Source organism: Nicotiana tabacum, chromosome 17, assembly GCF_000715075.1.
Source record: "Nicotiana tabacum cultivar K326 chromosome 17, ASM71507v2, whole genome shotgun sequence".
In the NCBI taxonomy this organism is placed as follows: domain Eukaryota; kingdom Viridiplantae; phylum Streptophyta; class Magnoliopsida; order Solanales; family Solanaceae; genus Nicotiana; species Nicotiana tabacum.
The window spans coordinates 119,997,085-120,023,227 of record NC_134096.1 but is presented as its reverse complement, the minus strand read 5'-3'; the positions used below and the strand labels follow the sequence as shown (position 1 = coordinate 120,023,227).

At 37.0% G+C, this 26,143-nt stretch overlaps 1 protein-coding gene and 1 long non-coding RNA gene across 3 annotated transcripts; one reads left to right on the top strand and one right to left on the bottom strand.

Moving 5' to 3' along the window:
- Positions 1–1,648: 1,648 nt before the first annotated feature.
- Positions 1,649–4,711, top strand: LOC107797924 (uncharacterized). Its single transcript, XR_001650796.2, has 2 exons — positions 1,649–4,258; positions 4,333–4,711. It is a non-coding gene; the product is annotated as an uncharacterized LOC107797924 (long non-coding RNA).
- Positions 4,712–4,918: 207 nt separating this feature from the next.
- On the bottom strand, positions 4,919–21,677 carry LOC107769100 (uncharacterized). Of its 2 annotated transcripts, XR_012701448.1 has the most exons (12): positions 21,461–21,677; positions 21,187–21,402; positions 18,736–18,831; positions 18,367–18,455; positions 18,164–18,292; positions 16,909–17,023; positions 16,481–16,565; positions 16,243–16,352; positions 15,706–15,857; positions 12,952–14,560; positions 6,027–6,123; positions 4,919–5,353 (listed from the first exon to the last, which is right to left on the bottom strand). XR_012701448.1 is itself a non-coding variant. In XM_075234953.1 (11 exons), the coding sequence occupies exons 1-11, from the start codon at positions 21,539–21,541 to the stop codon at positions 5,042–5,044; spliced, it is 1,482 nt and encodes a 493-aa protein (XP_075091054.1). In that variant the 5' UTR covers positions 21,542–21,673; the 3' UTR covers positions 4,919–5,041. The 2 variants fall into 2 exon arrangements, 1 of the variants encoding a protein (XP_075091054.1); XM_075234953.1 differs by lacking the exon at positions 12,952–14,560 and having other exon boundaries at positions 21,461–21,673.
- Between the last annotated feature and the right edge of the window lie 4,466 nt (positions 21,678–26,143).

Below are 26,143 nucleotides of genomic sequence, written 5' to 3'. Positions count from 1 at the left end.
GCCAACTAATAAGTCAAACGTACATTGGTTAAACTTTTATTCCAAGAAAATAATAAAATACCAACTTCTACCAATGTGTGTGTGCCAAGACCCGGTGTCATAAGTGCATGAGCATCTAGTAGATTATACAAAACTCCAAATATTGTCTGAAATGAAATAGACAGAATATAAATATAAGAAGAGACACTGGTAGCTGCAGAACGGCTCAGAAAGGCAGCTCACCACTATGCCTCGGGATGACGTGGGTATGTGATGATAGGTCCTCCACTAGTACCTGTCTCAGATCCTGCACAAAAAGTACAGCAAGTGTAGTATGAGTACGTAAACAACGTGTACCCAGTAAGTATCAAGCCTAATCTCGAAGTGGTAGAGACGAGATGGCCGACTTTGACACTTACTATGGGTCAATAATAACTGAAATAAAACTAGGATATTTAAATCTGCATAAATTACAGAATTTATAATAATTTATTTAATCAGCGAAAATAATCAAATTCCTTCAAATGTAACAATTCTCAATATATTAATTGAATTCCTTCAATTCAAATAATTTCTAATTTATCAATTAAATCTCATTTACAGGAGTAACAATTAATTCCTTAACAAGCAAGAATAATAATTCATTAAATTCTAAAGATTTTTCTAATTTATTAATTAGCTTCACAAGCTGAAATAAATTATTAAAGTATCGTGTAATTATTATTATTAAGCACGATTTCTGCCGAGGACGTACGACCCGATCCAGAGTGTCGTGTACACTACCGAGGGACGTGCGGCGCGATCCATAGATGCATCTATCATGCCGAGGTGTTTCGGCCCGCTCCACAAGAAAGGAGGACATTTTCTTATGTGCCTCCGGAAGGAGAGTATATTTATTATAAGATAAAATTTGGGAGGAGAATAATTTCTTTTAACAATTAATTGATTTAAACAAAAATTAAGCATATGAAAATTTCATATTTTTCTACTTTTCATGACAATTCACAATATATACATCAATTATTTTAATTAATAAAGAATACAATTCACACAAGTAATTCATGCTTTGAGTCTTAAACTACCCGGACTTTAGCATTAATAGTAGCTACGCACGGACTCTCATCACCTCGTGCGTACGTAGCTCCCGCAATTAGTAACAATTATTTAATTTTAATCACCTATGAGGTAATTTCCCCCTCACAAGATTAGACAAGAGACTTACCTCGTCTTGCTCCAATTTAATCCACTATAAGGCCTTTTCCACGATTATCCAACTCCGTCTGGATCGAATCTAGCCAAAATAATTCGATACAATCACCAAATATTATAGGAATCAATTCTATAAAAAAAAAATACCACATCTTTAAGAAAAGATCCCGAAATTAATTAAAAATTCACCCGCGGGGCCCATATCTCGGAATCTGGCGAAAGTTATGAAATCCGACAACCCATTCAATTACGAGTCCAACCATACCAGTTTCACTCAAATCCGACTCCGAATCGATACCGAAATCTCAAAAATTCGTTTCTATGTGATTTCTAAAATTTTCCCAAATTTAAATCTCAATACACTAATTTATGGTGAAAACAATGATATACTTGTATATGTAGACTACATCCGAGTTAGAATCACTTACCCCAATGTTTTTCCCTTGAAAATCTGCCAAAAGTCGCCTCTGCTCAAGCTCAAGTTCGTCAAAAATGGCAAATGGGACGAATGCCCTCTTTTTATAAAACTGCCCAGCAGCCTTCGGAACTGGTCCTCGAACTGGGCCTCGATCGCGGCTTCGATCACAGGCTCGAGCCTGGACCTCGGTCATGGCCTCGATCAGGGCATCGAAGTTGGGCCTTCGATCAGGGCATCGAGCATGCCTTCAATCAGGGCATCGAGCATGGGCCTTCGATCAGAGCATCGAGCATGGGCCTTCGATCAGGGCATCGACCATGGGTCTCGATCCTAGCCCTCGAGCCTTACCTTCGATCATGTCCTCGAGCTGGACCTTCGATCGTGGCTTCTATCTCAAGCTCGAGCCTGAGCCTCGTCAACCCTGGGCTCGATATCAACACAGAATATCCAACAGAAGAGGAAACATTGCAGTAGCTTTTAAGTCCAATTTTGATCTGTTAACCATCTGAAACACACCCGAGGCCCTCCGGACCTCAACCAAATATACCAACAAGTCCTAAAACATCATACGAACTTAGTCAAACCTCTAAATCACATCAAACAACGCTAAAACCATGAATCATACCCCAATTCAAGCTTAATGAAACTAAGAGTTTTCAACTTCTACATTAGATGTCGGAACCTATCAAATCAACTCCGATTGACCTCAAATTTTACACACAAGTCATAAATTACATAGCGGAGCTATGAAAATTTCCGGAACTGGATTCCGACTCCGGTATCAAAAAGTCAACTCATCGGTCAAACTTCCAAACTTAAATTCTTGTTTTTAGCCATTTCATGCCTAATTTAACTACGAACTTTCAAATAAAATTCCGAACACGCTCCTAAGTCCAAAATCAACTTACAGAACTGTTGGAATCATCAAAATTCTATTCCGGGGTCGTTTTCACATAATTAGACATCCGGTCTCTATTCGAACTTAAACATTTTAATTTTTCTTCAAAATTCCATATCTCGGGTTAGGGAGCTCGGAATTTGATTTCGGGCATACGCCCAAGTCCCAAATCACAATACGGACCTACCGGAACTGTCAAAATACTGATCCTAGTCCGTTTGCTGAAAATGTTGACCAAAGTCAACTCAATTGAGTTTTAAAGCTCTAATCCACATTTTAAATTCATTTTTCACATAAAAACTTTCCATGAAATTTTACGAATTGCGCACGCAAGTCGAGAAATGATAAATAGTACTTTTCGAGATCTTAGAACACATAATTAATTATTAAATTTAAAGATGATATTTTGGGTCATCACAACCATCATATGTTATTTGCTTTTGTGCTGCAAACTCAGATCTTCTTCTTGATGGGTGATTTTTTCTTTCCTTGACCGGTTCATTAATCTTGGGCTTCCTCGAACGAGGGACTTTCAAGGTGTAAACCCCAATAGCTTTGATGGTCATGGAAATTATAGCATTGGCTTTCGTGAACAGAGTGTCTTCCCGGAGCTAAGTTATGATGCTCTTGGTAAGCCAAGAGGAATGGATGTTTGCATAACAACAACAGCTGAGACAGATAAAGAGGCACATAGATTACTGGCCCTCATGGGTATGCCATTTAGAGAAGGTGCTGTTGGGCAGGCAAATGTCATGCGAAAGAAAAGGCTTAGAGCTCACCATTTTGACTCAAAAGCAAAGCAAAGGTCTAGGAGATGAGGTTGATCCAATTTCCAGGGTTAATTGAGTTGATTTGTTGCTCTTCCAGCATGGTTTTCGGCTTTTTTAGCGTACAATTGGGATGGAAAAATCTTTACTTGCACATTTACTATCATGTTGGTGATATCTTGAAGATACATGATTTATGTTTTTCTCTTCATATTCCCATATCTTTTGTGTGATTTCAGCCCTGCAGGTCACTGGTAAATCACTACAATCTCATTGCTTCTAGTAATTCTTTTTTGTTATCAATTTTGAAATGTTAACGTAACTTTTGAATAACTCATTGAGTCAGGTTTTAACTAATTTAACTCAAAATTTTGCACTATTTCATTTTCTTACTCTTCCCATGATGGATTGTACTTGAATACTAGCTCCTACTATTTAGAAGCAGGAGTAAGTAGGTCTTCGTCGTCCTGTTGCGGCTCAAAAGGTCAGTTTTACCCCTCTACTTAGTTTACATTATTTCCTAGCTGAACTTAAATTGGGCCACTTTAGAGCCCTTTTAGGTAAAGAAAAAGTGGTGTTTGCCTTTTGCAATTCCTCTGTCTTCTTTCAGTCTCTCCGGGTTCTCCGATTTTTCTCTCCTTTCTTTGTTTCTGCTTATGAAATTATTGAGTTATGTTGTTTCTATCGTGGTCCGAAGTTAGTGGCGATGTAACGAGTACGGAGATGTGCATATATTGTTTTGGTTTTAATTTGGTCATTTAAAAGGCTTTTGCTAATTTCTGTGATTCAAGGAGAAAACTTGCATATATTTATAGCTCAAAGCAGTGTCTCAGCTTTGAAGGATAGTGGAAAACATGTCAGTAGTTGGCCTCTACTTTTTGAGATGTACTGAATTATTTCAGCATATGATATGGAAACATGTCATTATATTTGGTATCTATATTTTCAGATTCAATAATTGTGAACTTCGGTTATTGTTGATAGAAGGTATGTGTTTCCAAGACCTGTTGATTTATTCATCTTCAATTTATGGAATTGCTGATGCCCCTTATCATCGACAGTATGATTGGATTCGATTCTTCAACAACTGATTATCCGGGGAAAATTCCTAGAGGAGCAGACGTCCCAAGCGATGATGATGATACCGGTGAGGAGCATCGCCTAAATTATTTGAATTGCCGGGAAACCAAAAATTTTAGTTTGGAATGTTTCTTCCGAAGTAAGATAGTGAATGCTCATGTGCTTAAATTAGCGTTATTAGGCTGACTAAGGGGTATCAGTTTTCTGAGAAATTTTATTCAAGCAAGTGCTAGTGTCGTTCCTTCTATGTCGTACAAGCATTATTAAGCATTTATTGTTGTAATACTTTATACAACACATTAATGACTGGAGACAGGAGGACTGGAAGGCTGCCTGCCTTCCAGGCGTTCATGGTTTGAATTTTGCGCATCATTTTGAGTTTGTGGTGTACGTTCATCCAAGACAGCTTTTTTCTTGCAATATTTTACTCTTCTCCAATGTATGGCTGTCGAAAATCTGTTTTAGATTGTATTTCTCAGTTGAAAATCTTAACGTCTGAAATAGTCGAACATCAAACTTTTCCCATGTTACCTGCGTTATTTGCCAACACAAACTTGATCAAACTTTGTATAACAATAATCTCTGGATTAGCGTAAACTCAAACCTCAAATCATTCTAGACGTTTTAATTCATGGCAAGAGTACATACAAGAGACAGTAACTGATAATTTTTTGTAAGCCACTGTGTTAGCTAGGATGACCTGATAACAAATAGCACAACTCCTAGAATAATTGATATAACAAGAACCGAAACAGCAATCGTGAAGCTAAAACTAGCTGGCTTCGTAGATTTCTGGTCACTTCCCAAGCTCGTACCAGCTCTATTCTGCCTTGAGAGTGAATTGTCTGGCTTTGGTAGCAACAAATATGGAGTTGACACCTCCCTAAACGATTTTGTTGTGGTAGATACCAATGCAGAAGCTTCAGTTTCAGGCTCCAAGATCTTGGCAGAATCGTTCGGGAACTCTATAGACATGAGCTCGGCAAAATGATCCTTGAGAACCTGTCATACTATAGCACATCAGAGCTGAATGTATGGTATAATCTCAAAATTATGACATGTTTAGTTGCATTGAGCAATATGGTAGGTAAAAAATGATCTAACAAATACTGCTCTAACAATTAATTTACCAAATAGCTTCGTTGCCAAGGGAGATCCAATTCTTTAGCAGCTGAACCTTTAATGTACAGCCCCATATACAATTATCACAGGGAGACAACAAAATGTTGCAGTAAGGATCTCAGCAAGTGTGATATCAAACGAAAGTGTGCTCATGGTTCGGTGAGATAAAGGAAGAAGCTTCAGTTAACGACAAACAATATAGAAAGGTATTGGTTTTTCTTGAGAATCATTTTTATCCTAAAAATTCATAAGGAACACATTCCTTAAGGTGGTCAACTACTGAAAAACTGTACAAGAATCATGTATTCTACCACCAAGCTCTCATAGTGTTTTAGAGATGCAAACAAGCAAAGAAAAAAGTGCCTGCAGCTTCAGTATAGTTACAGGACTTTGAAGTAGTGCCTACATCAAAGACATAACTTCTTTTGCTTTTCAGGCAAAAAGGCAATAAGACTAGAGAAAAATATCATTTATGTTTCATTATACGACCAATAAAACAAACTATAGCTGAGAAATATTACTTGCTTCACCAAAGAATATGGGCACAACTCACCTCAACTGATTCAGACGGTTGTATGTAGTCACAAAGGAATGTATCAGCCAGCCAGGGTAGAAATACTCTTCGAGGAAATGACAGGCTGCACTCTTTTCTGTTTAAAAGATCAAGTTAACCATGAGAGAAAGCACGGGAAAAAATATATTTTTGATATGAGATGATGAATACAATACAAGAGGTCCTTATTTATGGTTATACACTACAAGGACATATTACTCCTATTCCAATGTGGTACAAGACTATATTATGTACATAGTTTTAAACTAACACTCCCCCTCAAGCCGGTGCATACAAATCATATGTACCGAGCTTGTTACATATATAACCAATACGAAGACCAGTGAAGGACTTGGTGAAAATATCTGCAAGTTGATCATTCGACCTCACAAACTTTGTAGCAATCTCTCCTGAAAGTATCTTTTCTCTGACGAAGTGACAATCAATCTTAATGTGTTTAGTTCTCTTATGGAACACCGGATTTGATACAATATGAAGGGCAGCTTGATTATCTCACACAAGTTCCATCCGATTGATTTCACCAAATTTCAACTCCTTGAGCAATTGTTTGGTCCAGACTAGCTCACATGTTGCCATGGCCATTGTTCGATATTCTGCTTCTGCACTAAACCGAGCAACTACATTCTGCTTCTTGCTCTTCCAAGATACCAAATTGCATCCTACTAAAACACAATATACAGACGTAGAATGTCTATCAGAATGTGATTCTGCCCAATCAGCATCTGAGTATCCAACGATCTGCTCGCCTCGATCCTCAAACAGTAACCCTTTGCCTGGAGCCGATTTTATATACCGAATAATGCGGACTACTGCATCCCAATGACTATCACATGGTGAATTCATAAACTGACTTACAACACTCACAGGATAAGAAATGCCGGGTCTAGTCACTGTGAGATAATTTAATTTACCAACCAGCCGCCTATAGCTTGCAGGATCGCTAAGCGGCTCCCCCTGTCCTGGCAGAAGTTTAGAATTCGGATCCATCAGAGTGTCAACAGGTTTGCAACTTATCATCCATGTCTCCTCAATAATGTCTAAAGCATATTTTCTTTGAGAAATAACAATACTTGAGCTAGACTTTCAACCTCAATACCTAGAAAGTACTTCAATCTGCCCAGATCCTTAGTTTGAAAGTGCTGGAAGAGATGCTGCTTCAGATTGGTAATACCATCCTGATCATTGCCATTAATAACAATATCATCAACATATACTACCAGATAAATACAGAGACTTGAAGCAGAGTGCCGATAAAACACGAGTGATTAGCTTCACTACGAGTTATGCCAAACTCCTAGATAACCGTGCTGAACTTACCAAATCAGGCCCGAGGAGACTGTTTTAGACCATAAAGTGACCGACGCAAGCGACATACAAAGCCACAAGACTCCCCCTGAGCAACAAAACCAGGCAGTTGCTCCATATAAACCTCATCCTCAAGATCACAGTGAAGAAAGGCATTCTTAATGTCCAGCTGATAGAGAGGCCAATGACGAACCGCAACCATGGATAGAAAAACGCGGACTGATGCCACTTTAGCCACGGGAGAGAAGGTATCACTGTAATCGAGCCCAAATATCTGAGTATATCTTTTGGCAACAAGACGGGCCTTAAGTCGATCAATCTGGCCATCGGGACCAACTTTGACTGCATAAACCCAACGACAAACAACAGTAGATTTACTTGAAGGAAGAGGAACAAGCTCCCAAGTACTACTTGTCTGTAAAGCAGACATCCCGTCACTCATATCCTGTCGCCATCCTGGATGAGACAACGCTTCACCTGTAGACCTAGGGATGGAAACCGAGGACAAAGAAGATATAAAAGCATAATGGGGAGATGACAGACGATGATAACTCAAACCGACATAATGAAGATTAGGGTTAAGTGTGGTCCGTATTACCTTTCCGAAGTGCAATCGGTGTACTAGGAGCAGGGTCCGCAGTAGGAGCAGGGTCAAGTGCAGGACGAGAACCAGTTGGGCCTAATGTAAGGCGCGAACGACGATGATAAGTCAAGAGTGGTGTTCATGTGGCTGGGGAACTAGGAGGAACAACACTAGACTCCTCAACGGTTGGTATGGGTGAAACCTCTGTGATCGAAGGTGGAGGAGAAGCTATAGTAAACCCCTCAAAGGTCGGTATAGGTAAGACCTCAGATATATCATGGTGGTCAGCAGAAGTAAAAAAGGTTTAGACTCAAAAAATGTGACGTCAGCTGACATAAGGTACCTACGAAGATCAGGTGAATAACAACGATATCCCTTCTGAACACGAGAATAACCAAGGAAGACACACTTGAGAGCACGAGGAGCTAACTTATGTTACACCGGGGCTAAGTTATGAACAAAACACGAGCTCCCAAAAACACGAGGTGGAAGAAAGTATAAGGCTGAATGGGGAAACAATACTGAATGCGAAATCTGATCCTTGATGGGAGATGAAGGCATCCGATTAATCAAATAACAAGCTGTGAGAACTGCATCGCCCCAAAAACGCAACGGAACACGAGATTTAATTTTTAGTGTGCAAGCAGTCTCAATAAGGTGCCTATTATTTCTCTCTGCAACTCCATTTTGCTGAGGGGTATAAGGACAAGATGTCTGATAAATAATTCCTTGAGAAGTCATAAACTACTGAAAATGAGAAGATAAATATTCTAAGGCATTATCACTGCGAAAAATGCGAATAGAAACACCAAATTAGTTTTTGATTTCAGCACAGAAACTTTAGAATATAGAAAATAACTCAGAACGATCTTTCATTAAGAAAAGCTAAGTACATCTTGAATAATCATCAATAAAACTAACAAAATAACGAAATCCCAAGTTTTAACTGACTCTACTAGGACCCCATATATCAGAATGAGCTAAGGAGAAAATAGACTCTGCATGACTCTCAACACTAAGCGGAAAGGAGGCTCGGGTATGTTTCCCAAGCTTATACGACTTACAATCTAATGTAGACAAACTAGATAAACTAGGCACCATCTTCTGAAGTTTGGATAAACTCGGATGTCTTAAACGTCTGTGGATTAGGTCTGGAGGATCTGTAACTAGACATGTTGTGGAAGGACCGAGTGAGTTAAGGTAGTAAAGGCCTTCTGATTCACGTCTTGTACTAATTGTCCGTTCTGTACTGCGGTCCTGCATAATAAAGGAATCATCAGTAAAATATATATCACAATGGAGGGAACGAGTCAAACGACTAACAGATGCGAAACTAAAAGGACAACCAAGGACATAAAGAACGGAATCTAGGGGATAGAAGAGAAGGGGTTAGCTTGCCTAACTCCTTTTGCCTTAGTTTGACATCCATTGGCTAAAGTAACAGTGGGAAGAGACTGTACCAGAGATGTGATCATAAGCGCCCGAGTCCATGACCCATGGTCCAAGGGTCTGTACTAGACTGGAAACACAAGCAAAAGAACTACCAGCAACAGAAGTATCAGTCTGGGCAACCGAGGCTACTTGTGGAGATGTCTGCTTACTTGCTCGATACTGAAGGAGCTCATTATATTCTTCTTTAGATAAAGAAAATCTCTGGTTACCTGTAGTCTCGTTCTGAGCAACGTAAGCATTTTTGGGTGGACGACCATGTAAGGAATAGCACATTTCACGAGTGTGTCCAAGTTTGTGACAATAAAAACACCAGTGTTGTCAAAAGTGAAAAGTGCAAAAAAGCGCTAAAGCCCTATTGAAGCTTAAAGCTTAAAGCGCACTTAAAGCGTGGGTTTCACTGATAAAAATCATCAGTGAAACCCATCTTCTGTATAATCCCACTAGTGGGGTCTGGGGACGGTAGTGTGTACGCAGACCTTACCCCTACCTGGGGTAGAGAGGCTGTTTCCGATAGACCATCGGCTCCCTACCTCCAAGAACTCCCCATCTTGCTCTTGGGGTGACTCGAACTCACAACCTCTTGGTTGGAAGTGGAGGGTGCTCACCACTAGAGCAACCCACTCTTGTCAGTCTAATTGATTAACTAAGCAAAGAAAATAAATAAGAAGTATACCATTACGAGTACTTACATGCTCAAATACTCACACCCAACAACACTAGTCGTTAAACCCAAAATTCTAATGGCTAATTTTTGGAGATGAGGAGCTAAATTACCATATAAATTCCACCATTCAACTGTAAAAAGTGTTATGTTGACCATCGTTATTTGTTATTTCTAAGTTAATGTAACTATGCAAGTATTAAGTAAAATTTTAAATATAAACTAATAATTGAGAATTTAAAGGTTAATATTTTCGGTTACCAGGAGATCTTGTCGTTCTAGATCTTTTTGCAATCGGAAGGCCAAATTGTTGTTCAGCTTTAGTGTACAGTGGTATCTCAGATATAATCTTGTCTTGTACTTCAGTGCTTGGAACCAATTTTTCAATACAAGCGTACAACCCATTTGTTACTTCTCTACAATTTTAAATAGCTGAATTTTGATAGAAGTACTCTGGATTTAGATAATGTCAAGCTGCATGTAATGGATGATCCAATTGGCATTGCCATCTTTCATCAATAATCTTAAAGATATTTTTATACTTTGCAATATTCCCGTCAAATGCATTTGCAATAGCCTTCTTAGCTCTATCCATGGCTTCATAAATATACCCCATTGCAGGTTTTTTCTCATTATCAGCTAATCGCAATACTTTAACAAGAGGCCCCATTATTTTCAAAATATACACAACCTGGTTCCAAAATGTTGTCATCAAGACGGTATGAGTTACACTTTTTCCCTTTGGTAACTTAGACCATCTACTAATCGCCCATTTGTCAGATATAAACATTGCTCGCAAATTAGTTTTTTGATATTGCAATCGTTGCAAAGTCAAAAAACTCGTTGCAAATCGAGTAATCCCATATTTCACCAACTCTTTATTTTTTGTGAAATCTCTCATCATATTTAAGACTCCTGAGTGCCCATAAATAAAACCGACAAGGGCAATTGCTCTTTGAAGGACCTTCTTAATGTTTGGAATCTTCCCTATGTCTTCCAACATTAGATCAACACAGTGCGCTGCACATGGCATCCAATATATGTGTCTTCTTTTTTTCTGTAAGAGTTGACCTATAGAAAAAAAGTTTATAGATATGTTAAAATTTAGGAATCAGAACCTTGAATCGATATTAGAAAGTAAAACATAAAACTTAAACATTTAAAGCAATAAACTCTTACCGGCCAACACAAAGTTGCTACCATTATCACTTATAACTTGAACCACATTATGCTCTCCAACACGCTCCACATATCTATCAAGCAATTCACATAGTTTCTCTCCGGTCTTAACAAATGAGGAAGCATCTATTGACTCCATAAACACTGTTCCATGTAGAGAATTCACCAAAAAATTTATCAAAGTTCTTTGTTTTCTATCCGACCATCCATCCACCATAATGGAACATCCATACTTCAACCATTCTTCTCTATGTTTGTTTATAATCTCATTGGTTAACTCAACCTCCTTCCTAAGTAACGGAACCCTTAATTCGGGGTACCTTTGGAGGCTTCAAGTTTGGACCATACCTTCCTATAGACTCAACTGCTTCCTTAAAACTTTTTGAGCGAGCAACATTGAATGGGATCCCATTATCGTAAAAGAAGCGAGCAACTTTTTGAATTGTCATGGCTCTTGCTTCTTTATCACATGAATCTTTGATATTTGTTTGCCTAAGTGTTCCTTGCTTTTGTAGAAACACATCCATGGGTCCCTTTCCTTTGGCCAATTTCTTACTAGAGCCACTAGGAAAGCTTCCTCCACCTCTTTTCTTATGAATGATCTCGTGGACTTCATCTTCTCCACCAACATCGTCTTGATAATCAAACTCATCAAGTCCAGAAAATTCGTTAGTATAGACTTCCTCTCTTATTTTTTTCTCCTCCGTGTAATTTTTCAATTCCTCTCTAACCTCTTATGGGCATACTGCACACTTTGTTGCATTCCTAAAGTTCCCAATCAAATGTTGTTTTGCCCGATTAATTCCACCAATGGTTGTTTTTCCACAAAAATTGCATGAGACTCTTGTAGTGTCATTAGGATCCTTCAAATGATTATATTTCCAGCCAGGATCCCTTCGATTGCCTTTGGACAAGTCCTTTGCCATTTCTAATTCTGAAAAAAAAATAAAAAATATATATATAATGCATCTTGCAAGCAATTATAATTTTTAAATAGTAATACATAACAAGAACACAAAGTTGGACAGTCCTCTGTCATTTATAATTCTAAAAACTTATTAAAAAGTAATATGTAATGCATTTTGCATGCAATTATTTTTAAATAATAATATACAACAAGAATTTTAAAATAATAATATACAACAAAAATATAAGGTAGACAAATCCCCTATCATTTAATTCTGAATTAAAATAAATTAATATTATGACATTTGCATGCAATTATAATTGTTAAATAATGATATACAACATACAACAAGAATATAAAGGTGAACACCAGTGGGGTCCACCACAATGCCATGACTTCTAAGAAAGTGTTGAGTCCACTATTTGTGTCTTTATATTTATCCTCTCTTAGTCTCTTTACAGGTGTTGCATATATAGTGATAGTTAAATAAAAGTTAGACAACATCAATCATCAAACGATGACAAGTGTCCCATTTAATTCTACAAATTTTCTACAAAGACAAAAAGGACTAATTATAAGATTCCAGCACCTGACCCATTTATTTTCTAACTTTACCAATTTATTCACTTTACCAAAAGGAAAAATAACAAAAAATTTAATCACAAGAAAAAGTCAATCCAGTCAACTACTCATCTTTAATGGAGAATTCTTGTCTGTATCTCTTATTACAAAGGAGTAAAAGAAGAAAAAAATGAGTAGAAGAGAGAGAGGCATACAAAAAGCATAAGAGATAAAGAAACAGAGAAGAGAAGAATACCTGTGATAGAGGCTTGTCCCGCTGCAGTTGTTCGATTTTGTCTTTTTCTTGCAGTCCTTCAACTCCTCTGGTCTTCTTATAATTCCATCATCTTCTCTTTTCTTAATTTTTTGGGAAATCTGATTTGCTCCCTTAATTAATTTTTCCATATTTCCCTGGCTATTTGCCATAAATATGGTCTAGGGAACTGTGACGACTAACTTATTATAATTTTAAAAAAGGAATGTAAAGGTCTTCTGACACACGCGCCTCGCTTGAGGTCACGCGGAGCGGCAAAGTGTTTGTGCGCCTCGCTTTTGCACTTAGGCGCGCTTTTAATTTCACTGAAGAACACTTGGGTCTAGATCTTCCAAAACGACCTCCTCCTCGTCTATTCTCCATAGTTTGAGACGCCCGAACATCCACTGTCTGGGATGCGAGAACAGAGGAATCAAGTATCTGTGATGAGATCACTAGGTGACTTGGTGCTGCAGCAAGGCGGAGTAATCGAGAGAATAAGTCATCAACTGTGGGGACAGTCGGACTAGCCAAAATCTGGTCGCGTATTGAATCAAGATCATTAGGAAGTTCAGTGAGGGTAAGAACTAAAAACATCTTCTGTCGTTGCTCTTGTTGTTTTTCCACACTAGCAGAAACTGGCATCAACTTCTCAAATTCCTCCATGACTGCCTGTACTTGACCCAAGTAAGTAGACATATCTAGTTCCTGCTTCTTTAAGTTTGTCATCCGCGATATCACATCATAGAAGCGAGATATGTCATTAGTGTATAAGGTACGAGCCTTTGCCCAAACCAAATAACATGTCCGGAATGGACGAAACAAAGGCATCAACTTGGAATCAAAGCCACAGGATGCTACATAACTGAGCATCGATCTTTGCCCAAAGTGCTATCGCCTTTTCATCTCTTTCGCTAGACTGTTTGATTAGATGATCTTGAACACCTTGACCTTTACACCACAACTCGACAGATGAAGCCCAAGCTAAGTAGTTTGAACTTCCCATTAAAGATTCCGAGGTAATCATAACACTAGAGCTTCCAGAACTATGTTTTTAGACCCAAAAACATCAAATCCCAAAGATATCGTTGCAAATTATTACCAAATAAGAGAAAGAATCAACTGTAATCCACTGAAACTGAGTAAGGAAACACTGAAACAGAATAATGAATTATTGTAGCTGCCGGAATGTTACTGTAGCTGCCAGAATGTTACTGTAGCTGACGGAAAAAAGTGGTAGGAATGAAACAAAAACAGTAGGGGTAGGATCGGAATTACCAGACGACCCAACTGTTATGAAAGGACTTTTTCAAAAAATGGCCGGAAGAGGGCGTACGCGCCGGCGCGTGAGCTCATGCGCCTTAGCTTCTGGTGACGCGTGGGGGCGCGTGAGGAGGCTTCTGCCGGAGATTTTTACTGGGGTTTGGTCGCCGGACAATGACTACTCTTGTGGTAGTGTTGGATTTTGCACAACACTGACGGAGATAAAGCAGACGCAAACAGCCTTGAAAAAGTTGCCGGAAAAAGTTGCCGGAAAAAGACTTCCGGTGACCAATTTCTCTTCTCGGAGTCGCTGGAATTTATGCACAGCAATAAATCTCTCACAATTGCTCTGATACCATAAAGTACGGGAAAAAATATATTATTGATATGAGATGATGAATACAATACATGAGATCCTTATTTATAGCTATACACTACAAGGACATATTACTCCTATTCCAATATGGGACAAGACTATATTATGTACATAGCTCTAAACTAACAATCCTATTTCAGCATCATTAAGAAGCCAACTTCTACCGACTACCGTCTAGTAAAAGATGAAGGTCAAAGTGTGAGAAACTACAAAACTGATAAGCAAAATGAAATTCTTTTAATCTGAGATTTTAATAACAATAATCACGCTACTCTATCAAGAAAACTACAACAATATAAAAACAACAGTAATCATCATCGGCATCATCATCACGCCACTATGGTATGGAAACAACAGACAAGCTACTGACCATGATTCTCAGTTTAAATTCATTTAAATTCATCTAAGTCAGACCAACTACAGTACACACTAATGTTAATGATGGGGGATCTCCTGCACCATGTTCAATTGTGGCCCAACTATACATACAGGAAGATATATGGCAAAACGCATAACACTTCCACATGCTAGGAAAAAAAAGTGATATCACCATTGAAAACAGGGGAACACTCGTCCAGAATGAGTTGTCACTATATGCCCTGAGTATCCCATATTCAACATGTAATAAAACAAACTGTGGCCCTGTATATTGACGTAATGGACCTTCCTTCTGTGAGTATAAGGTTATTTTCACCGACAAAGCAAAATAACTTAACTATCTGTGCCTCATCAAGGAGTACATTTTTATTATGAATCTGGTGTAAGCGGAACATGATAGAACGCTGCTCAGAGACAATAAACACAGCTAATGAGAATCCCATCTATAAGGTCAAAAAGAGGTCACGTCCTTTCCAGTCATAGGGTCATAAATATGACCAATGACAATTTTACTTTTGTAGTTCTCAATAAGAAAATGATAGAGGAAGTGTCAAGTTCTCAATTTAGAATTTAAAGCTTATAAAGAGTCAAATGAATCTCATTAAAATACTAAAGCTTAGACCATATAGATAAAGAACTAGAGAATTTTGCAAACGGATGAGGATGTCATGGTGAAAAGAAGTCACAGTGTTGATTTTGGACATTTAGAGGAGAAAAGATTCCATTAGACCGTGTTATACCTCAGTAACTGTAAATCAAGTTGCAGAACTGCACTCCCATTCAATATGTGGTTGCTGCTCTCTTCAGTTTTGTCATCTTTAGAATCTGATTCTCTGTCTGCCTCATCACACATGATATCTAATCTGCTTCTTAGACTCTTAATTATGTCTTCCTAAGCAACAAGAAGACCAGAAGTTAAATGCTGACCAAAAAACAAGAAGACAACCAGGAGCCACGATTTAACATCAAGCAGAGCAAATGTAAGATAAATTCAAATTAACCACTAATCCAAACAGTAAAATACTCCTTTTGAGGTAAAATCAACATTAAATCTAGAACCAGCTGTACTATGCACCTGTGATCTTGAGAAAACACAAAAGAAGCTTTCTGCTTCCAGTAATCCATCTAATATGCTCTGATAATATGGCTTTTTGGAGGCAAACAAATGGATCCAGATCTATTGAAACACCTCTAACGTCCACGAATGCATAAGCAAGAGAAATGTACTAAATTATTGAGTCCTTAAGCAAACACCATCAGATGCAAAGTTAAAATACCTTTATGTCAGTCAAAGCTTGAGAAACTGGTTCCTTCGAATTTGAGTAAGCATAGGAGCAGATAGAGCCACTAAAGACTAGAAGACCTATTACCTCCTTTTGTCTGCATGCTTCATAAAAACAAAATACAAAAAGAAAAGAATGAGAGAAAGCTGAAATTATTTATACAGCAACTAGCTTATATTTAGTTAAATTCAAAAGAAAGGCTAATTGTGTAAATTGGAAAATATTTACAGACCTTCCAAATACTTATCTTCCGTGAAAGGTAGGAGGAATTCAACATCATGTAAGCCGCCTGAATCAAATTGCTCATCTTCAATTGCCTAGAAATGAAAGAAAAGAAGGTGAAAAATACCCGGCATAGTTACCAAGGAAGGAGATCGGGTTCATATTTTGATAAAGGGCCAGCAAGCAAATCAAGTCTAAAGGAGCAGCCTATCACATATTTTAATGCCACTTTGATATGTTATTACTCAAGAACCAGAACCATTTAGAGTGCGTCTTTTCTGTTAGATTCAAATGAAAGAAAGGAAAAAACAAGTTCCAACACCAGGAGGTAGTAAAACCATAAGGCGTGGACATGAGGATGCAGAAGAGGAAAACTAGCATCCAAGTTTAAGGATATTGGTTGATCTAGACTGATACCAGAAGTTCAGAGTTCATTACCAATTTCCCATCAATCAATGCCTTGGCACTTTTAAGCTCATTGGCATGAATTGAAATTCCATGATGAAGAATGTCAGCCAATCTTTTGCTAATTAAACCCTCGGAAATGGGCAACCTGGAAACACATTGCTCAACCGTGAGATAATTTTCTGTACTTCTCTGAGATCTCTAAAGAAATTCACTAAAAAGAATTAACAAACATAATTGATTTTTATACTTCAGGAAAAAACAAAAGGTTAGGAACAGGGGAAACAGTTCACGAGTTATATGGCGGTACTAACAAGGTAACACAAGTTTGAAGTGAACCATTTTTGTCGCAAACATGAACTAGGGGATGGTAACAGTGTCTTGAATGCACAATAATGGTTCTGATTTATCCATCAAGAGCCATGATTCTGGCAGAAAATATCATATTTGACATACCTAATATTAGGAAAGTCAGAAAACTGAATATTTTTGCCACTGGCACGGTGAGTATACCTTAGTCTGGGAGATATATTATATAGGGATACATCACACGAAAAGTAAGTGTAAAGCAATAAAAAGTCAAAAACAGAGAAGAGAAAGTGCTTGACCTAATCTAGACACAACCTCCAGTTCACCATCACATGGAGGTAGTAGTTTATTAATCATACTTCTTTGCTGCACCAAAATGATCCTAACAGACTTGAGATTAATAATATAAATTGGCTGCAACCAACCAAAGGAGTCGTTGAACACTTTATTGCATACCACTTGATCTAAATTTGCAGCAGTTACACTTAATGGAACTAATATGATATTCAAAATCCCTCCTTCCTCTCTGCTTCCTCTTTTTTCTCATCTCCCGTCCCCCTCCCTCAAAAAACAATCTCTTTCTTCCTTCTATCATACTAGTGCAGAAAAATATATCCAATGGCCATACTGCCATACAAGCTAACAGTTCAACAACCAAAGTTTCCCAACATTTGAGACAAGCAATTTTTTGACTCACGATTTTGGCTAATGTTCTTCAATGACACACTAATATGGCACTTCTCCTACCTCTCTACAATCCCAGGGCAAAAGCGGAAGGATTTTTTGCCTCCTGGTCATGCCAAAACAGAAATATACTAACCAACAATCATACAATCAAAAACGAAACAAATGAGTTGAGATAGATGGAACTTCTTTTTTAATCTGAAATGTGGCACTAAGAAATCAGAGCTAGTGTTCTGTCCAATACATCAAAGAATGATATAACAAATGAGCAATAACAGTAGCAAACAAAGTTCACCTTAAATCAAAGTTAAATGTGCATCTGAATGCCTGAAGGGTACTAAGAACTTTTCCCATTTTAAAGTCACAAGGTCGTAGACTGCTTGACGTAATATTTGAAGCCAGCGAGCAATTTCGACAAGTCCACCTGGAATACATTATCTGCTAAATCAATAATAAGGGCCAACTTGAATATAACAACACATAGTTACACAAAGTTACCTCAAGGGACTGTAACCAATGTGAACAAGCAATCTCTCGTCCCAATCCACTTCCAACAGAGGGGCCGCTTCAGAAACTGCTTTTGCAGTCTGTACAGTTATACCATTAGCAAACGAGAAAGAGAGTAAGAATACCAATAATGACAGAATTTTTCATTGAAAAGTAATTACGAGTGATGGAAATTGGAAATTATAAGTTTCATGTTTCACTAAAAATTTTCTGGAAGGTAACTGAAGTTAAAGAAAAAACAATGGAGACAGACTACACAAGAGCCTCCTATTCAAGGAAATAACACAATACTGCAGTTCTGATAGACCCTCAGTACGAAGCAGTGAAGATGACTATAACTTCAAGTTATGATAGCAAAACCTGACAAAGTGTGATGGTTGAATTTTTGAATGAGCTCTCATTGGTCCAGACATAAATGCCAACCACCTTCATGCCACCCAATAGCATTCTCCCAACCTGAAAGATAAAGATATTAAACCATAAGCTACATAGAGGATTTACATGATTTATAATATGCTGATGATTCGCTAAGATGGCATTTTTCCATGAAATCTGAAGTTAGTGTCCAAACGATTCAGGAAACTAAAAATTGACAAGTCACAAGCAGAACACCCTAAGGTAAGGAAGGAGGGCAGGAGGAACTTTTTAAATCTGATATACCTATTTGAATGTTCTGACAAAGAGAATTCATACACAAGTCTACAAAGTTTTGATGGTAGTTTGTCGGGTAGAGAAGGTATTTGCATTATACAGAGTAAGAGCAATAGAAGTATTACTGTTGCGTAATTTTAAGGACATCACAGAAAATGAAAGGCGCTTTAATGCGAGCGCCAAGGCGCTATGTGCGCCTCAACGCATGCACGCTCTGTCAAGCAAAGGGCAGCACTAAACAATAAGAAGTCAGCAAAGCTATATTTTTAATTGTTAGAAGATAATGATATGTTTGTGAATAGAAAGAGAAAAACAGAAATCTACAATTAGAAAACTAATCACTAATTTATATTTGGAACTTATAACCACATTTTAGCATCTGAATCAGTTCGGATTCATGCCGGGGAGGTCGACTACAGAAGCTATTCATCTTGTGTGGAGATTGATGGAGTAGCATAGTATAGGGAGAGGAAGAAGGACTTGCATATGGTGTTCATTGAACTAGAAAAAGCCTACGATAAAGTCACAAGGGAGGTTTTATGGAGATGTTTGAAGGCTAGCGGAGTTCCAGTAGCTTACATTAGGGTGATTAAGGATATTTACCACGGAGCTAGGACTCGGGTGAGGACTGTGGGAGGAGACTCGCATTATTTCCAAGTGGTGATGGGGTTGCATCAAGGATCAGCTCTTAGCCTATTTTTGTTTGCCCTGGCGATGGATGTGCTGACGCGACACATTCAAGGGTAGGTGCCATGGTGTATGTTATTTGCAGATAAGATAGTACTAGTGTTATCAAAGGCGAAAAGCGCAAAAAAACTCTAAGGTATATTGGGGCTTTAAGCTCAAAGCGCAATAAAGCATGGGCTTTAACGAAGAAATGCGCAAATGGAGAAAAACTACAAATATGTATGTGTAGACCAAAACTAATATCTATAAGCAATACCAAATATATGGACTAAGAAAATGAAGAAAATTTACAATAAAGTGAAGTATCAATTGTTTAGTATGGTCCTCTTCAAGATTACGCTCATTGGCTTGGAAAAGTATGCCTTAGAGGTTTGATGACAACGATGAAGTGCTCGCTAAGCGAGGCGAAGCGCTCAATATGTTTTAAGCCTCGCTTCAGGGCTTAAGTGCGCCTTTGATAATATTGAATAGTACTGATTGACGAGACACGTTGTGGGGTAAACGCTAGGCTGGAGATGTGAAGACAGACTTTGGAGTCTAAAGGTTTAAGTTTAGTAGGACAAAACAGAATACTCGGAGTGCAAGTTTAGTGTTGGGATGTATGAAGCAGAAGTAGACGTGAAACTTGATACACAAGTCATCCCCAAGATACAAGGTAATCGGGAGATTGACGAGGATGTTATAGTGGAAAGAGTAGGGATTGTTGCTTACAAACTTTTGTTACCCCCTGAGGTCTAGATTCACCCTACTTTTCATATCTCTGAGATGAAGTTTTGCTATGATATTCCCACTGAAACTGTGCACCCTCATGTACTTGATTTGGCTAGTTCTTTATGTCCAACTCCAGAAGCTGTGTTGGAAAGGAGGTTGATTAAGAAGAGTCACAAGGCAGTGGCACAATGCCTGATTAAATGTGACAGACTTGGATGCTTCTCAGGCTACTTGGGAGTTTGCTTCTGCTTTAAGAACCAGGTTTCCTTTATTCACCCTTGAGGACGAGGGTGTTGTTCATCCAGGGTATATTGATACACAAAATGGGGTAACAGGTGATATGGAGACCAGCTAAAAGCTAACTAGGCTGATGAGTAGGATTTTTCAAATTAAAGTTGTAATTTTTATTTTGGCGGGAAAGTTAGTTAAGAGTATTTTCAGTACATTTATTTGAGCATTTCATTTTTGTGTGTCTAAGGGTTTAAGTAGGATTTTGTAACTTGGATATCACACTTATGCTATGATAATACAATATGGTTCCTTAGTCTAAACTTCTCTCTCTTCCTTTCCCCTTCTTCTTCTTCTCATTGAATTGCTACTATTCTATTGTAGAGTGAAGCACCAGTGCTCCACCACACAATCTCAATACCATTGTTGCTTTGTCACCTGATACCTCAATTTGGTATCAATGTCTCATAATTTAGCAGACATAAAATACACATAACAGAAAGTAGAGAAAAACAAAAAGGCTAAAAAGTGAACCTGACGAGCGTGTTCAGCAACCCAATCTTTGTCAATGAACAATGCCGAAGAATCAGGCTGCAACTTCCCTTTCAATGTCTTTTTCCGATCATCTTTTACGCTGCCGCTGATTATGGAACAGGCCGGTTTACCGTCGTCGTTTGGCGGCGTTGGGATTAAATCAAATAGGAATCCTCGATCTAATTTCGAACTCAAATTCCCAATTACAAGCCCTACCTGTTAAAAAATATCATTAGTGTTTATATGTTATTTCCGTTATACATGAATTGGATACCTGAGAAGGAAGTCCAGATTTGCCAAGCCGATTTTCAGCTAATTTGAGCTGTATTTCTTCTCCCACTACTGCTTTCACCATTTCTTCTCCTTTTGCTTGCACTCTTTGATTTCTGTTACTGTTTTTGACAGTTGAAATAATTAAATAATTTGCTCACTTGGATTCTCTTAATTCAAGACCAAACCTAGAACAAGCCCAAGCCCAGTTGTCAAACTTGGAGAAAAGTATGGGTAGAGTCGGATTTAAATGGAGGAAACTACAGGAGTAGTCATAAATAGACAATATCTACCAACAATTAGTTACTACCAAAGTAGCCATAAAAAGTTACCAATGAAACACAATATTAAAAAAATCTAAGAAAAAAAATGATTTTTTTCAATGGGTATGTTTGAAATTTATTGAAAACACATAATAAGCAATATATAAAATTTAAGAGAGATTGGAGGTGATTTGGAGTTAATTTTTGTGATTAAATGATATATAAATTCAAAAAAGTATAGGCAAAAGTTATTTTTTTATGAGTATAGTTAAAATTTATTGAAAATATATAGATAAGATAATATAAAAAAAATTGAGGAATATTGGGGTGATTTGGATTAGTTTTGAGTCAAAAATCATAGTTGAAATCGAATTTAAAAATTTCTCTACAATATATGTAGAGAACATGTATCTCGTATATAGGTATACATGAATGTACAAGAGATATACGAGTGATACATATTTAATACACAAAAGATACACATAGATACATGGGAGATACACAGCTGAAGTGTCATATATTCGTGTAAGCATGTAGTCATTTGATTATTCTTGAACCCGCTCTTATATCTTTTAACAAAGTGTAATTTTGTATTTTTAAAATACTCCGTTGTTAGCTGAAACAAAATTAGAAGTTAAAGAAAAACTCTAAAATAGTCTTTCCATATTTCTTTTTAGTACCATAGCCATGTCCTAGTATAGTGAATTGAAACTATCGGTATATCTGTCCCCCTGATCTTTCACCTTTCAGATTTTCTTTCACCTTTCAGATTTTTAATAAGAATCTCATGATCATGTGTAATTCCTTGGACCAAAATATTCATATGTACCAAATAATTCTGTGGAGTATTAAGACTATTAATGTTGATTGTCTTATTTCTTCAAATTAGTCTTAACAAGATAATTATGTCACCAATTGTTTCTACCTATATAACATGAATTGCCAATTTCTCTAGGTTTTCATCGATTCGTTTAGTCGACAAGAAATTTAAAAAGAAACACTAAAGCTTTATAAAATTTTATTATCATATTAAAATCGAATACTTTAATTGTTTTTACAAAAGAAATGTTCCGTAAAGTAATGAGTGGAGGCGGAGTGTGATCTATTTCCAAGGATTGGAACAGTAAACCATCGTACTTGTTCCAAAGTTTTGAACTTTCCCACAAAATAATTATAGAAACAAAAGAAAAACGAATCCAAACCAAACACAAAATGTGAATTATTTTCATGATAGTATAATTTTATATCCTAAGGGTACACATTAGACTTGGCTTCTTTTGCCAATCAGTGTCATTTTTAAAATAGTAGTGGACACGAGTTTAATGGAAATACTCTCATGGCTCGTCTCCACAAGTCTTTTATGATCTTGACATATATTGGGCCTATCTCTTCCCTCTTGGACATCTTTAACTAGAAGGAAACTGTGATGCACTTGTTACATCATCATGTTCTACTCTAATTATTCAAAAAAAATAGAGCTCGAAACTAAAATATCTGGTAAAAGGGGAGGAAACACATTAATCCACCATACGCTTAGGTGGTATTCCTATTCTATTCGTTGCTCTTTCTGAGATATAACTCTCAATTCTCATCCTTCTCGGAAAAATTTCAAGATTAACATTGCCTACATCTGTGTGGATTACAAGCTGATGATTAATTGTACAAAAGCTTCCATTGTAAATTCACAATCTTTAATGAAAACTTACAACTTCCATTTCTACTCACCAACATTAATCTGGATTCAACCACTTGTTATTTTCTCATCTTTTTATTCTATCTAGAATTATGTTTATTCAGGATTAATTCTCAATGCTGTCCTTGGATTTAGCTAATGAACTAATTTTCTCTTACTAGGATTATGATAAAATTCAAGAATTTGTTTAATTTTATTACATTCTCTTGCTTTAAAAAAAAGCTACCCAACTATTTTGCCAGTTGCCAATGGTGCATTATCAATACTTTTGGTTAAATTGTTGACAAAAGTACATTAACAAATGGTTGCACGTGTAAATACAAGCCCACTAGGAAACTAACATGCTATACAAAATAGATACTAGCAAATTAATACACGTTTGCTTTAATCGATTGCCATCTTAATCCGACAATCAATTTCCTTCCCTCAAGTGTCACAATTGCTTAATGTGTTACGAAATCTTTACTTGGCACTCTATTATTGTTTTAGTATAGGGTAAATTTGCGGAATAATTAAGGCATAATTCGTTGGCTACTTTGAGCAAATGCCAACAAAGATGCTTCGTCAACTATCCTAAAGTATACATATTTTAGGAATCAATGAAGCATATGGTCCTTTTCTGGAGGATTGATGAGTCACTCACTAGAATAAAAAGCTCTATTTTGTGTAATCTCATCAAATAAAAGGTAACCTTTTATATCTTTCTATATCCATATGTATATTTATACGAGTAAACATACACACATATAGAGAGAGCGTGTATGTTCAGTATTTACAGCAATTATAATATTATTCACATTTTTTGTTCGAATCATATATATATATATATATGGAAAATTTAATATATTTAATTTGTTTGTAATAATAAATAATTACCTCTTTTAATGTCGAATAATTAACTTAAATAGTTACACATTCCACTGCTTAATTTGTATATATCGGTTAGAAAAAATAACGGATGGATTTGACCAACTATTTGCGTAAAGTTCAGTATTAACTTACGTATCATGCAGTTTGAAAGAGAAGCTTCATCTAAAAATCTTGATAAAATTAGTATAATCATCTCAAAGGATTAGGTCAAAGACTTATCTTGGAATGAATATTGAGACAATAGGGTAGGACCACCCAAATAAACATATGGCTATTGTTATGTTACTAGACCACTATGATGAAGAAAAGTCTGCCATTTTGATTGGCGAAAAGTACCAAGAAGACAGTGATAGACCGGAAATATTTCATTCATGATTTTTCGTTTTCTTTTTTCTTTTATTAGTTTGTCTTCCAATCCATGAAATTTATGTTGCCATATTTTTCTGTTAAGGGTTTCTCTTTCTTTCCATAAATAAATTCTACGAGGAATAGATTACTGAAGATGCTTTGGTGCAAGGTAGCCATAAATTCTCGATTCCCTTCCTGTCACTAAAATATTACAATTTCCACCGGAAAAAATGCAAAAAAAAACTAGTAGTAATTAATTCTTTGGCATTTTTGACAATGGAATGTGATATGTCAAAAGAAAAAAGAAAAAGTGTTCATCTAAGAAATTATTATCTAAAATAATCATTGAAAAGGTGACGATTAACAACACACAAGCTTTTCTCAATTTTTTTGAAACTTGGACTGCTATACAATTCACCTCAACTTGATTTCTTGTATACTCCGTTAGTCCGTTTTGTTTACCCGTAAAACGATACAGTTGAATTTGTTCATAGTTTCTAGACAAGAGAATTTATTTGATCCAAAAGATAATGAAATAACTGATGAAATATAAATAATTAACCTTAGAATGTAGATGGAACGACAGAGCTGATGGGTCCGGGAACAGAATTTTCGGGCACAACAATGATGATATCAAAAACGAGAAAATAAAATTGTATTAAAATGCTGTATAGAATGTAGTGTAAGTCAGTCAGAAAATTCATGTCATTTACAATGATAACTGAGCTCTCTATTTATAGCTATGTCTAGGAAAGGAAGTCATAGGATCATGCTCTTCTTTAATGTCAATTATAAGGGTCATTGATGAAGATGTAACGTTAGACATAAATGCCAAATTCCTTGTAACGGACCATCATCCTTAATACTGCAAAATATTCTGTATTAAATGTTACCGGGCGCAAAGCATTTAATACTCCTTTTATGATCGTTATTCCTTCCGATGACAAGCGGAATAGCTATGCTCGGTGGTCATTGGTGGCCATCGCCATCTTGTGTTCCACGTGTCCTTCCTTTAAGCGGCCACATGTCATGTCGTATTTTTTCCTATACAGATAATCTCCCTGCTTTCCGGTGACACAATCTTGAGTTACTGGAAAGTTGGTAGAAAGCACCTTTTTGGCGGGAATTAATATAACTCCCTTTGAAGTTTTCTGACAGTTGATTAGACGCACGCCTCTCCGCATTTAATGCCCCGAACACGCGTCATCCCATGATTCAGCACAACTTTTGCCGATTATCGAGGTAATCATAGCCATGAATTTAGCCGCCAAAATTTTACTTATACGCATCAGCCTCCTCTTATATACTTCATAATTTCTCAAACTTCTAACTCGCATCTCTATTTCCCAGCCTTTCTCTGATCTTCTTCGAACAAGAAATTTTCCTTTCTTCTATTCCAATGGCTTCCTCTTCAAAACGTGCTAGTTCTTCAAAGGGCAAGAACAAAACCGAGGATTCTGTTCCTCCAACAGTGGGTTCTATCATCCCAAGAAGGCTTAGTACTTCGAAGAAT